Source organism: Vigna umbellata, chromosome 9 (assembly GCF_029865625.1).
Source record: "Vigna umbellata cultivar VRB3 chromosome 9, Vumbellata_1.0, whole genome shotgun sequence".
Taxonomy (NCBI): Eukaryota; Viridiplantae; Streptophyta; class Magnoliopsida; order Fabales; family Fabaceae; genus Vigna; species Vigna umbellata.
The window spans coordinates 1243036-1258665 of NC_142173.1; the positions used below are offsets into that span (position 1 = coordinate 1243036).

Here is a 15630-nt window from a genome sequence, read left to right on the forward strand (position 1 = left end):
TAACATACATAACACAGTCTAAATTGTTTCTTGATTTGGGAGTTTATCCAAGTGTATGTAAGTTTAAGAACTTACTTTAGGATACCCAGAAAAGAGTAATAGTAGATTAACTTAGTTTCTCCAACAAGAATCATAAACTCATAAGAGTCCAAAGAGTTAACAAAAATGAGTATTCATATTGCTCATACTCTGATGAAAAGAAAATATTTTGAGCTAAAATTGCGGCACTTGATTGCTGTTAAAAGAAATAAGGCTTTGGAAGCAAGTTGCTACCATCTGGCTTTAGAGGATGTTCGGTTCCTTCATCAATTAGTTAGGGTCATAAATGGCAAGGGCATACCAATTTCTGAAGCACAGAAGTACAAATATACCATCTTTACAAATTTATAAGCATACAGATAGGTAAGTAAGCCATATATTGGCTTGCAGTAAAGACAATTCAACTCTTCCATAAACTGATCATAATTATTTAACAAACAACACAGAGTCATGTAGTTCACCACTATTGGCTGTAGTTCACCACTATTGGCAACATAATCCTGTAATGTCTGCAATTCACTGTAGGGTTGTTCTCAGCAATGATGTGTAGATATGTGTCATGACACATAGCTTGTTATTTATTCATTATCTTCTAGTACACAACAAACCTTTTGTCAAACTGATGCAACTTCACTTCGAGAAAAGAAGAGACCAGAAGGACCTCCATTAGGTAGCAGAGCCAACCTTACTACACTTTCAGCACCTTCATCAACACCAAGATAGCCACTATTGAGGTTGAGATCTGTTTTCACATAGCCAGGGCAAACAGCATTGATCCCCAAAGATGGGTACTTCTTGGCAAGAGCTCTTGTGTACGCAGTCAAAGCAGCTTTTGAGACGATATATGCAGAAAACGCAGGTGGCCACCCATTGGTTTCTGATGAACCCTCTTTAAAATCATTCAGAAACTTTTTCACAACTTCATCCACGTTTTCTTCTGTTAAGCTTTCAACATCACTTAGGACTCCTCTAGCCCATTCATTTGGTATGCTCTGCATGAACAACAGTATCAAATACATCACAATGATTGAAGAAACAGTAAATAGCAAAAGTTGGCTAGTCAGATTGTAATTCCAGACACAGTAACAAGTTCACGCATATTAGTCACGTATACCTCCAAGTTCCCAAAGGTGGAGGAAACATTAACAATTCTTGGTGAGTCTGACAATTCTAGAAGGGGAATAAATGCTTCACACATTAATTTAGGTCCATAGTAATTTGTTCTAATGCTTGCTTCTGTAGATTCATAATTTTCATAAGAGAATTTTCTCCAATCAACACTGTCAACTTTTTCCTGTAGTCAAAGAGAAGAAAGTTAACCTCTTTCCTTAACGCAAATAAGGGCAAACAACTTCAAATAAGAAAAAGAAGCAGGGCTATTTATAGTTAATATGTCTTTTTCAAGAATAAACCTTTGCAAGAACAAAGATTAAGTTCTACCCACAGAAATTTGAATATAGTAAAAATGTTACCTCAGTTATTTCTTGGAGAAAGAAATGTTTATAACAGACATGACATGACATAGAAACATGCATAAGGGAATATCATTGACCAAAGAAAAATAACTGAGTGGTGGTATGATTAAAATAAAGTATATAAACTGGGAATAATTGATAGGATCTAAGTTAAGAGAATAGAAGGAAGAGGAAATGAGAGAGCAGTTAAGAAAGGCGGAAAAATGAGAGAGCGGTTAGGAAAGGCGGGATGGGAGATCTTATATAAATAGAGTTCTATTTATTGTTAGAAGATAGCTAGCCATTTCTTACGTTTTGCAAACAGGTCTTGGATCTTGTTGAAGGGAATTAGGCTCCCGAGTTGTTATACACATTTCCTTTATTTCTCTTGTTTATTTGCTTGGGTGTTGCGAGAAAAGTTAGGTCTCTTACTTAGAAACCTAAAAATAACCCTAAACTCTTTATCTAGCTTTAGGGTTAATTCCAATTCCAAATTCTAAGAGTGAGTATATGTTATATTTTGGAAACTTACGTTCGACTATGCACATCATCATGATTAAAAGCTCAACCATTATTGATCTTATGCTAACAAATGTTAGATTATGCTAAAAATTGTCTCGTTTTATAACCCAGTACTGTAGGATATTAGTCCTATCGTCTATGCAAACTAAAAAGCTGCAGACAATACATTTCAGAAAGCCATTCACAAACTAGATCAACAGATTAATTATGTCCTAACCTAAGCCTTCAATCAAATTACTATAAATTAATATTTCCTTGTGAACTTTCAGCTTTCAGGTTAAAAGACTAAGGAAATATTATACATGACTAGGAATACATACCCGTGCAGCAGCTATAGCATCATGGTCAACAGTAGTTCCTCTTATTCCAGCATTATTCACCTAATCAGAATTCAAACATTAATCAACATCCATTCCAATTTACAAATAAGTGTGTATATGATAATGGGAAGAAAAATGAACTATACAACAGCATACACAGCAGAAAAACAGTAACATCAGCCCATCTAAGAATTGGTACAGAACAAGTGCTTGTTAACTATAAGTTTCAATCATGAATATGAATATTGATGAAGTCATGAAGCACAATGAACTTCCAAAAATGAGGATCTTGATGCTCCCTGTTCTTAAACAACATAAATGGCCTTATTATTGGGAAAAAGAAAATACACAGTTTTTGTTCTACTAGAAGAAACTAGCATGGTTGATCATATAATAAAACAAAATTGTCTTTCACTTCTTAAAGAGAGGATCCAAATCACCACAAATGATCAAAAGATCAAATTTTTTAGTTTGATTTTTTGAAATTGATTTTAAGCATTCAAAAAAAAAATGCAGGGTTAGTCTATATACAGAGGGTGTGATCCTTTCCAGGACCCTGTCATAAGGGGAGCTTTATACCACCATTTAGCCCCGCTTTTCATAGTGAAGGTGCAAGCACCAAAATAGGTAGGGAAAAATGTCACCCAGTAAAAGACTGAACCTTTCACATTATCACTCCTAAATCCAGGTCTTAAGAGATGGGCTGTGCTACTTTAGCTAAGATATCCCTCTTTGATCCGGTTTTTACTATTTAAAATGAAGACAGAGTTTCTTTCTTGACATAAAAGACAGAAAGTTAAAGACATGTTTTTTCTTTTATTATTTCTTATTTTCATTTTCTGTCTTCACTTCCCAATCATAAAAGTTTATTATTGTCAATCTGCTTCCTGCTTTTAAATTTTGTACAGAAGCACACTGAAAACAACTTTTGGGGCAAAACAAAATGACCAGAATACGGATTTGATTTTCTTTACCAACAACTACAACATTAATAACCTTTTTCTCCTTCACGGCTTGGCTTATGTAGAGGATGCAGTTATATCCTTGATTTAGAAATTAAGGATTAAAACTGTAACAAAATATCAGTTCATGTATCACAAATTATGCAGATGTTATAATTTAAACTGTTAATTTTCACATCAATAGCTGAAACTGTACTTCATCCTCCAAACTTCACCAACTCATTGCATAAACATCAAATTCAAACCCTTCTTCATAATGTTACTATCTTAATCAGTTCTCTTTGTAACACACAGGATCAACAAGAAAAAAGAAAGTGGAAACATATAATAAGATGCTAAAACTCAATCATACTAAGATATCAAGTTTCCCAAACTGGGTTTTGATGAAATTCGCAAGGGATTCAATGCTTTTAGGGTCGGTCACATCAAGCTGATGAAACACCACTTGGTCAGAAACACCAAACTCTTTCAGTTTTTCAACAGCTTCAATACCCCTTTTCTCATCCCTTGCCGTTAGCACCACAGTGACACCATTAGAAAGCAATTGCTTGCAAATCTCAAATCCTATTCCTTTGTTTGCTCCTGTGACAACTGCGCACCTGTAACATAAATCAATCCAACAAAATTATGGAAAAATAAGCACTTACATATCTTTGTTATTCTATGATTGATTAAAATTTGGGCACCATATAATATGCGGTGCCAAATGGGCACCATTATGAGAGTTGAAGAAACGTGTACCTTTTTGCTGCTGCCATTGGTGATGCAAGAAATCTTTGTGAGCTTTTTGAAATTTAACATCAGTTTTTAAGAGGTTAGTTCACCTGCTCTGTTTTTTGATGTGAACGTTTTCCACAACTTCTACATAGGATATATTTCTTGACTTTTGACCTTAGTATCGGGAACAAAAGTCACCATTTATTTATTATTTTTTAAGAATTTAATATGTTTACTTGAAACAAATAGTTTCTTGTGAATAAATACTAGACATTCATTTACTTAGATTTCATACAAATGCACAGATCTATAAAATGAGTGATGTTTTATTTTTCATCATTAATCACTCAATCTATATAAAGTATATAACAATTATTGGATTACAAAGTGCCAAAAATTCATATTTGTTAGACTCTTGAACTTCATCAAAAGCGGAGAACTTGTTTTCCCCATAACTATGCTTGCAAGGTAAAACTCACAGTAATTGCAGTCACTTCATCAACTGCTAAATGGTTCCTTAGGAATAATAACTTAATAATGAAATTCTATGAAGAAGTTTGTTAGGTTCCTGGGTTTGGAACCTAACAAGAAAACACTCAAAATATAGAAACAAAAATGAAAGAATGAGTTTTGCTATTATTCACCGTAAACGAATCTCTTTACAAGGACTGAGTTTGGGAGCCTAACCTCCCTCTAGAGAGCCTAACCTCCCTCCTCAGGATGATAAACCCTGTTAGACTACAATCAAAACAATCGACCCCCCCACTACAATTGATTATTTGCTATTTATACAACCAATAACCCCGCTCTTCCTAACTGTTAAGGCAGTTAGGCATTTAATGTTTTATTCCTTCACTCGTAAACTCTCCATCCCTAACATTACACCCCGCTGCCGAACAACCTTGTCCTCACCCCGCTGCCGAACAACCTTGTCCTCAAGGTTGGAAACGGGAGGCTTGATCTCATGGCTCCTCTTCATCATCGTGTACTCATATGAATGGAACCCTCTGGCAACTGCCCTCCAATTCAGGTCTGGAGGTTTGGGTGGTGGCAATTCCTCCTCCAATGACTTCCATTCTTCTTGGATTTTATTAGCTTCCCGCATTCTGGTCACCTCTTTTCCAGAATTATAATCCCTGAAGAAATGGTCTTCGATGTCTTTCAAAGCTTCAAAAAGTTCTCTCCCATCTGTAGGTGCCTCACGAACGGCAAGGCCCTTCTTTTGTTCGCTGGTCCACCTCTTCACAAAATCCATCCTTCTCTCCCGGCCATTGATTCTTCCATCCACCTTTCCCTCCTTAGCCTTCATTCTAACTGTAAGCCCGTTCGGCCAATTACTGAGAGATTGTTTGGACTGTAAGACCGTTCGGCCTTTGAATGTAACTGTAAGACCGTTCGGCCTTTGAATGTAACTGTAAGACCGTTCGGCCAATGACTAGTAGATCGTTTTGAGTGTAAAACCGTTCGGCCTTTGACTGTAAATGTAAGATCTTTCGGTTCCTGCTGTCCTTTCACGTTCGGATTCGGCAATTCTTTCCCGTTCGCTTCCGGACCGTTCGGTTCCTTCAGTCCTCTCGAGTTTGCAGCTTGTAGTGCTAGCCCGTTCGGCTTCGTCAAGCCTCTCTCGTTGGGTCCAGCAGTCTTCTCCTGTTCGGATCCGACAGACCGCTCGGCCACTCTCGATCGACCTGGGCTATAGCTTTTGGCCTCTGACCGTTCGGTAACTCTCGATCGGTCTGGGTTATAGCGATTGGCCTCGGACCGTGTCACCTCACCGCTCGTTCGTCCCCAAGACGACTTGTCTTCTATGGCCTCGGACCGCTCGGCCACTCCCGATCGGCATGGGCTATAACACTTGTCCTCAGACCGCTCAGCAACTTTCGATCTGCTTGGTTTATAGCAATTGGCCTCGGACCGTGTCACCTCACCGCACGTTCGTCCCCCAGACAATTGGTCTTCTATGGCCTCAGACTGCTCGGCCACTCCCGATCGGTATGGGCTATAGCACTTGTCCTCAGACCGTTCGGCAACTCTCTGGAACTCCTCAACATCCCTTGCAATCCGCATCGCCACCATCCATTCCTGCGGTTCATGCTGTCGGACTTGATTCCGGATGTCCTCTTTCAATCCTGCAAGAAAATATCCCAACAGCTGCTCGTCCGGTACCCTCTTCGTTCGACCCGCCAATATCTTGAAGTATTGTACATACTCGTCCACCGTCCCCGTCTGTCTCAATGTTGTCAACCGCTCAATAATGGTTCCAAATCTTATCACCAGGGCTTCCTTCAAATCATCCCATGAACGATTCTTGGCTTTCTCCTTCCAAGCTTTGAACCAGTAGCCAGCGCTCCCCTCCATGCTCACATACGCTAATCGTACCTTCTCCTCTTCTGCTACTCCTTGAAATTCGAAGAATCGCTCCGCCCAATTGATCCAGTTCAATGGATCTAATCCTTTGAACACGGGCAACTCCATCCTCTTCCTCCAATTGAACCGCTCACCTTCTCCAGCCCCAATTTCGTCCTTGCGTCTCGTACTCCTATTGGTGTTCACAGGCACCTGACTGTCGTCATACAGTTCCCCTTGAATGCGGTGTCGTCCCCCCGATAATCGCCTCACTTCTTGAAGATCCTGGCGTGTGGCTGCCGAGTCTTGTCGAATTGCCGCCGTTTTCACTTTCATTTCCTCCCTTGACGACTCCATCTCCGCCTTTCGTCCATCCATTGACGGCTCCATTGCCGCCATTCGTTCCTCCATTCTTCCTTCTAGTGCGTTTAATTTTTCCCCCCTTTGTCTTCGCTCTCGTTCCTCCCCCGAGCATTCCCTTCTCGTTCTCTGATTCTCGTTAACAGTATGTTGATCTTCATCTACAAACCCTAGACTGCCTTCTAATCCTTTTTCCTGGTTCCACACCCTTCCTCCAAGAACTCGCAAGAGTTCTCTGGTTTCCTGCTGCATTTCTTGCATATTTCTTCTCCATTCTGCTAGCTCCCTTTTCTGTTCGCTGATCCTCCTTTCCCAAGAATTGTCTCTTCCTTCCATGCTTCCCCCCTTTCTTGACCACTTCTTGATCCGTTCTTGACCCCTCTCCTAAGGATATCCGGCAGGTCGGACCAATTGTTAGGTTCCTGGGTTTGGAACCTAACAAGAAAACACTCAAAAGATAGAAACAGAAATGAAAGAATGAGTTTTGCTATTATTCACCGTATACGAATCTCTTTACAAGGACTGAGTTTGGGAGCATAACCTCCCTCTAGAGAGCCTAACCTCCCTCCTCAGGATGACAAACCCTGGTAGACTACAATCAAAACAATCGACCCCCCACTACAATTGATTATTTGCTATTTATACAACCAATAACCCCGCTCTTCCTAACTGTTACGTACCTGAGTACGTAAACTAGCCAAATACACCCTTTCACACTCTCACACACGTAATAGAACAATAAACTAATAACAATGGATGAATGAATCTCTTTTATTGATGGTAATATCTGAATAAACAAAGGTAAACAATAATTGGGAGCATAACCTCCTTCAATTACTTTGGGAGCATAACCTCCCTCACAAGACAATAATGTCTGTCACAAACTCAATAATCAAAAACCTGTCTTTAACCCTAGACTCTAACTTTATTTATACTAATTATTTCCCGCCCATCTCTTATTAAATATTTCTCTAGAATATATTTAATATAAATATCCCTATATTTAATATTTAATATAAATATTCCTATATTTAATATTTAATATAAATATCCCTATATTTAATATTTAATATAAATATCCCTATATTTAATATAAATATCTCTCCGTATATTATCCTAGCATATATCCTTAATTATAAATATCTTATATTGAATATTTCCCTAAATATATATTTATTTACTCTAATTAACTTATACTATATTTATTTACTCTAATTAACTTATACTAAATATTCTCTCTGCTCATATACTTTCCAACCCTTATTATTACCCCTACTTTAGATCTTAACATTACACCCCGCTGCAAAACAACCTTGTCCTCAAGGTTGGAAACGGGGAGCTTGATCTCATGGCTCCTCATCAATTCATGTCTGGAGGTTCAGGTGGTGGTAAAACCTTCTCTAATGTCTTCCATTCTTCGTCCAGCATTCTGGTTACCACTTCTCCTGAATCATAAGCCCTGAGGGAATGGTTTTCAATGTCTTTCAGTACTTCACGTCGCTCTCTTCCTTCTGCCAGTGTACCAAACAGTGCAAGCCCCCTGTTCTTTTTGTCGGCCCATCTCTTCACAGACTCCATTGTTCTCTCCAGGGTATTGATTCTTCCATCTGCCCTTCCTTCCAAAGCCTTCATTCTTCCTTCCAATACTAGACCGTTTGGTTCAGGTAGTTTTCTCACGTTCGGTTCTGGCTGTCTCCTCCCGTTCGGCTCGGTAAGTCCTCTCTCTGTAGGTTTCGTCCGTTCTTTCACGTTCGGATCCAGTAGTCTGCTATCGTTCGGTTCTGGCAGTTCGCTCACATTAGGATCCGTTAGTCCACTATCGATCGGTTCCAGCAGTCCCTTCCCATTTGGAGCTTGGACTTCATGGCGTATTCCACTCAACTCTGCCTTCAACCTCCTTAGGGACAACTCCATGTTCTTTAGTCTGTGCCCCATGCTCTCCAGTTTCCCTTCAATTGCATGCATTCTTCCCTCCATGATGTCTTTCACTCGTCTCTATTAGGATCCGGCAGTTTCCTCCCTTGACGATCCGGCAGGTCGGACCAATTGTTACGTACCTGAGTACGTAAACTAGCCAAATACACCCTTTCACACTCTCACACACGTAATAGAACAATAAACTAATAACAATGGATGAATGAATCTCTTTTATTGATGGTAATATCTGAATAAACAAAGGTAAACAATAATTGGGAGCATAACCTCCTTCAATTACTTTGGGAGCATAACCTCCCTCACAAGACAATAATGTCTGTCACAAACTCAATAATCAAAAACCTGTCTTTAACCCTAGACTCTAACTTTATTTATACTAATTATTTCCCGCCCATCTCTTATTAAATATTTCTCTAGAATATATTTAATATAAATATCCCTATATTTAATATTTAATATAAATATTCCTATATTTAATATTTAATATAAATATCCCTATATTTAATATTTAATATAAATATCCCTATATTTAATATAAATATCTCTCCGTATATTATCCTAGCATATATCCTTAATTATAAATATCTTATATTGAATATTTCCCTAAATATATATTTATTTACTCTAATTAACTTATACTATATTTATTTACTCTAATTAACTTATACTAAATATTCTCTCTGCTCATATACTTTCCAACCCTTATTATTACCCCTACTTTAGATCTTAACACTAACTGTTAAGGCAGTTAGGCATTTAATGTTTTATTCCTTCACTCGTAAACTCTCCATCCCTAACAAAGTTGTTCCGGATTAATTCCACTATCTGGTGTGTATTGAAGAAAACTTAAAGACACATAAAAGCATGAAGGCGTAAAAAATGTATTCCTCAAACATGCTGCAAACTGCTTGCAGAAACAGAACCAATATAAATTTGGTGCAGAAAATAGCCTTAATGTAGACTCTGCATAGAACTAAGTCAATGTTTTCATGATTATCTACTTACTTATTCAGAATCTTTTGCTAAATAAATGGATATTCAATGATCAAAAGGGTATTGCTTCACCCTGATAAAAGAAGCAAACAGAAGGAAGATTATTTGGCAACAGTGCCAACATTACAGGAGTTTCAGAACCTTCATCAATGCTTAATATTCCAGTGTTGTTGTTCATATAAGTCTTGACAAAGCCAGGGCTCAAAGAGTTTATATGAAAATATGGAATTTTCTTGGCCATAATTCTTGTGTAAGCATTCAAAGCTGCTTTTGACATTGTATATGCAGGAGCAAAAGCTGGCCAACCCTTGATTTCCAATGATCCCTCTTTGAAATCTTTCTTAAACTCTTTGAGTACCATATCTATTTTTTCTCTTGTAAGGTTTTCAATGTCACTGAACACTGTTCTATTCCACTCACTAGATATGTTCTAAAACAGTCATAGAACAAAAATAACGAACTATCTTAACATGCTCTATCATATGTCACTTTACATTTTGTATTCTATTTACTTAAAGAACAAAAAGAATTAAATATAAGATTACTTCAATAAATTTGTTTTCTGTAGAAGAGCTGCAATGTACCTTCAAGAGACCTGGTCTTGAGGAAATATTGATAATTCTTGGTGAAGTAGACAACTGTAGAAGGGGAATAAGAGCTTCAGTTATCCTTTCCACACCATAGAAGTTTGTTTCCACACATTGTTCAACTAACTCATAAGTTCCATACCCTACTTCACTCCAATCAACATTTTCATCATTTCTCTACAACAAATCTGACATTTATAATTAGTTTCTTCTCCATTACAGTACCCGGAGACCTAATATATGGAATATACCTACAGTGTATATGGCTCTATAACAAGGAAATGAACACATAAGTTGTTGATATAGAGTAATGAGGAGAGTGATTTTAATCTAGCTAGCTAATTCAGAAATATATTATACTTGACTTTAGAGTACAACATTTAATAGTTTGATGCAGAATATGAGTAGATAGATTAATAAAAAGAAATTGTATTAAATAAGAAAAAGAATAAGAAGCAAACAAACCATTCTAAGTAAAGCGTCACCATCTAATAATTTACCCCAGTAACAACTACATTATTCTCCTGCATCAGTACCCTTAGTGATACATTATTCTAACTCTAATATGAACTTTAAATTTAGGGTTGACTATTAAGAAATAGACTTTAAACTTAACTCAATCCCATAAAATCAGCTTGTAAGCTGAGATTTACATCTATTTATATAGTGTAAATTAACCTTATCATGTGGGACTTCCAACACACTGTTCACAGCAAGACATATACATCTCGAGCATGAGATTAATATTAATGGATGATCTGATAGCAAATGGAATAATAGATTCAACAAATAACAAACTTTGCTAAGATAGGCTCTAACTCATGACTCTAATATATGTTAAGAGATGGACTTTAACAACTTAAACCCACAAAACCAGTTTGTAAGATGAGATTTGCATTCACTTGTATAGTGTACATTTTCTTTATCTTTAGTCGATATGAAATTTTCAACACTGACAGATATCATTATATCATTTTATGGATTTACAACATTTCAAATTGTATAACTCAATATCTCTATGTGACAATCAAATAATTTTACACCAATAAGAATCAAAACTAATTTAGAAAGAAAAATAAGCAATTATGGTTCATACCAAGATATCAAGTTTCCCAAATTTGGCTTTGATGAAATGAGCTATGGTAGCAACACTGGCAGGGTCATCCACATCAAGCTTATGAAAAACCAAAAGGTATGAGAGACCAAACTCTTTCAGTGTTTCAACTGCTTTCTGTTAAGGAGTGGACTTTAAGCCTAACTCAACCCTACAAAACCGGCTTGTAAGATGAGGTTTGCACCCACTTATACTTTAAATTAGCCTTATCTCTAGTCGATGTGAGACTTTCAACACACCCCCTTACGCCGAGGTATATACATCTCGAGCATGGGATTAGACATTAATGGGTGGTCCAATAGTGGCCCGATAACGGGTGGAACAATATGCCCAACAAACAACAAATATTGCTAGGATAGACTCTAACCATAGCTCTGATACCATGTTAAGAAGTGGACTTTAAGCCTAACTCAGCCCCACAAAACCGGTTTGTAAGATGAGGTTTTCACCCACTTATATAGTTTAAATTGACCTTATCTCTAGTTGATATGAGACTTCCAACACTTTCAAGCCCCTCCCTCATCTCTAACGGTTAGCACCACCATTTTTTTTGGGATCGACAATGATAGTTGTCAGGATTCATTAGTGGGAGAGTTGAACCGACAACTCTTCTCACATCTCCTTCCAAACCAACCTTATAACTCCCAAATGTTAGTGGGGGAAGTTGAAACCAGAACCTCTCCCACTAACACCACCATAACACCAATTGAAGCCAACTTCTCTCACCCCAAAACCAATCCCTTTGTTTGCTCCTGTCACAACAGCATACCTAAAAGATAGTCCAGAAAGTAATTACTTTGTGATTAGGACTTAGAAAGTCTATTCAATTATTAGAAAAAAAAGTAAATTATAACGATAACTTCTCATAATTTCTCAGATTGCTTCTAATATTCTTTCTTTTTCTGTCCTACACTAGTTACTTAGTTTTTTAAAAATATTGTACACAAGAGCTGATTTTAGTAGGGACAGGGTAGCCTCAAACCACCAACCAAGTCGCCAAGTTCAACTTCCAAAGCTTCATTCTTCGAGAGAAGATACAAAGATAAGTTATTGGTAATTACGAAGGGTACAACTCTGCCGTATCTTTTGTTTACATGCAATGTGAGGATGATGCAACACATGTATGGGAGGAAGAGAAACCCGCCCACTCTACTTTACCATATGTGGAGGAAGATATAATTTTGCATGAAAATTAAATCTTAAAATTAGGCTTAATTTTGAAAATATTATTTTTCTCCCTACTAAAAATATTAGTTAAAATCCGTTACTGATTGTTCATCATAAATCGAAAATGTGAAATTATAAAGAAGTTATTGTAAATGTTAAAAAGTAGAAATATTATATTTAAGCTAAAAATAAGTCTCAGATGTCAGTCTAATACAGTTAGAAACAAAAACTTAGTTAAACAAAAGCTAAACCTTTTTGCTTCCTCCCCCATTGTACAGAAATTAGAAGGTGATAACTATCTACTACGGGTATGTCCCTTCAATTCATCACAATGATGAACCTTATTAATAAGCAGTGATTCTCCAACTTTGGCCTTTAATAAGAATTAAGAAATACACACAACAATTAATTACAATGTATCATGTTGTGGTTTTTCAACTGCATGATTGGAATTCAACTGCATGATTGGAATCAATTGCCGTCTTCACTATCATAATTAACAAACAGTGGGAATGCTATAACAATATTACAAGTAAAAATTGTTCAAAGAAATTAGTATAAGAAAAATAATTAATTACGAACAATGTCAATGTATGTCTTTACAAATTACAAGAACATGTTGACCAATTTCCTTCTAATTTCCTTCTGGATTTGGGTATTGTAGACGGCACTTGCAACTCATTGATTCCATCCTCAAGTCATTGAAATCTAAATTTCAACCCTTATAATTTCTTAATAAAGAGTATATATTGAAAAAAGATAAGAAAGATGAATATTATATAAAAAAATTATAAATTAATTGTTTTAAAATGTTGGATTAGAAATGATACGAATTCTTGAAGTAAATAGGATTTATGTTTCATCTATATTATATCCGATCAATAATAAAGGCCCATATATTGGATCCGTAAGGTTGACGTGACAAGGTCATCTTCGTTTTTAAATGATTTGGACTTCATTATTTGGTGTAGGTGAGTATGACGTGTCTTTTTTGTTTTGTTTTTTTTAAAAGAAAGAAATTGGCAAAAATGAATTAAACATTAGAAATGAATTTCAGAAATTGGGAATTAAATTTGTTTGAATTAGGGATTCAATTTGTTCGAATTGGTTATTGAATTGGTTATTGAATTTGTTCGAATCAGGATTGAATTTGTTTGAATTAGGAATGGGGAAAAAGGTAGTGAGGAATTAGGGATTGCCAACCACCACCTCTCGTTGTTCATCTACATTGAGTCACTTCTTCTCCATCTTCATCAACCTACAAAGGAAAGAAAGAGGAAAACCTAGCAGCATATCCACTCAAAATCCAATTTGTCCAAGTCGCACCAGTTGTGCGAGCATCAACCACGCGAGTCCACCATGGAACACTAACCTAGAACCAGGTTCGTTCCTCCTCGTTCATCTCCATGGCAACCTGCAGGAAAATCAAGCCAGCAGTCTTCCCGAGCCCTAATCGCGACACCCAGAGAATCCAGACCGCGAATATTTTCGCATAGTAACCCCAAATTTTCCAGAAACTCAATTAAACCCTAAAGTCGTGATCTGTTTGCAACACTGTCGTCCTCCATTCTCCACCGCGACGCCAACCAAATCACAAACCCAGAAAACAGAGAAAGTCCAGAATCGCATCTAACATCAATTCATCTTCCTCACGCTAGACGAACAAATTCAATCCCCAATACGTGAGCAAGACGAACATGGGCCATCTTCAAACCTCGAGCCTCTTTTTCTCAGCATCAACTATGATTAAACCCTAAATCCCCAAATTGATACCCTAATTTGTGAAACTGATTCCAAATTTGCACGAACCCTACAATGTGAGAACCAAGTTCTTCCAATCTCAATCCCTAATTCAATCAAATTGAATCCCCAATTAATTCCCAATATTTCATTCATTCTTTTCAAATTTTTTTTTAAATAAATATCCACATCAGAATCTCATAGACCTACTAATGTCAGCATTTCAATTAAAAACATAATCCACCACGTCAAGCATCCATTGACGCCGTTGACTCAATTTAGTGGTAGGGGATGTAATTGTTGCTATTTTTACAAAATAAGGACTTAGACACTGAAAAAGAAAATGAGCAATTTGAAATTTTCACCTAAAATTGGGACAAACAAATGATTAAACCTTAAAATTTCAAACAAATACAACTTCAGACGTTCAAATAACCTCTTTTTCTTCCATTCGCAGAAGACACACAATTACAGAACAAGTCCATTCTTCATTAAAAAAAATTAAAAGTGAGTGGGTTCAGTAAACATAATTAAAAATGACACCCTTCAGCAAATACACCATCCAAGTTGTTTTTCAATACTTATTTATCAAAACAAATAATCAGAATCGAGGAAAAGGTGATGCTTTTGTAATTGAAGCTGATGCAAATGCAGGATTTGAATTGGAAGGTGAGAACTTGCCTGTGAGGGGAGTGAGAAAGTTGAAGGGGACAGAGTTTGAAGCAGTTCTCCCTCCAAAGGGGTTTAAAGAATTGGTTGGGATCTGCAAGGGAGAAGGGGAGAGAGGAAGAAACTTTGTGTGGGACCCACCAGTTGGAGACACATGTGCCTCCTGATATTAACACTTTCCAAGATTAGTGTGTTAATCAATACTTGTTCTTTTGCAAGATTGGGGTTAATTTTCAGCTTTTAAAGAGAAAAAAAAAATTATGTGCAATTTGTTAATCAGTTTCTTCCATGTAACAATTTTACAACCTGTTTTAAAGGGTTTTTTCAAGATAGTTTAACTATTAAATTGTATTAACCGAAATGAAAATGGCATATATTTTTAAAAACTATTTATTTCTAGTTTATATTAAACTTGAATAGGATTATGTAAGATATATAAATTAATAGTAAATTTATAATATAAAACAAGTGAAAACCCATGTGAGTATTAATTTTTTTATAATCATAAAAAATAATTAAAAAAATATAATTATTTTTATTATTATAATTATGAAATTAAATATAAATATTTTTTTACAATTTTTTTGTAAATAGTTTTTATTTATTTTATAAGTAATTTTATAGTTAAAAAATAATTAAATTTAAAAAATTGTCATATTGAAAAAAAAATTAAATTTAAAGAAACAATAAAATTCATAAAATATA

At 36.2% G+C, this 15630-nt stretch overlaps 3 protein-coding genes across 3 annotated transcripts; all 3 read right to left on the minus strand.

The window, feature by feature from the left end:
* Positions 1-324: 324 nt before the first annotated feature.
* On the minus strand, positions 325-4281 carry LOC124844449 ((+)-neomenthol dehydrogenase-like). The gene is made up of 5 exons (XM_088098249.1): positions 4039-4281; positions 3650-3896; positions 2336-2395; positions 1154-1333; positions 325-1031 (listed from the first exon to the last, which is right to left on the minus strand). The coding sequence occupies exons 1-5, from the start codon at positions 4053-4055 to the stop codon at positions 654-656; spliced, it is 882 nt and encodes a 293-aa protein (XP_087954375.1). The 5' UTR covers positions 4056-4281; the 3' UTR covers positions 325-653.
* Positions 4282-5181: 900 nt separating this feature from the next.
* On the minus strand, positions 5182-7056 carry LOC148192273 (uncharacterized). The gene has a single exon (XM_088098246.1). The coding sequence runs from the start codon at positions 7054-7056 to the stop codon at positions 5320-5322; it is 1737 nt and encodes a 578-aa protein (XP_087954372.1). The 3' UTR covers positions 5182-5319.
* Positions 7057-9700: 2644 nt separating this feature from the next.
* Positions 9701-12787, minus strand: LOC148192274 ((+)-neomenthol dehydrogenase-like). The gene is made up of 5 exons (XM_088098558.1): positions 12768-12787; positions 12040-12118; positions 11332-11409; positions 10233-10412; positions 9701-10078 (listed from the first exon to the last, which is right to left on the minus strand). The coding sequence occupies exons 1-5, from the start codon at positions 12785-12787 to the stop codon at positions 9701-9703; spliced, it is 735 nt and encodes a 244-aa protein (XP_087954684.1).
* Between the last annotated feature and the right edge of the window lie 2843 nt (positions 12788-15630).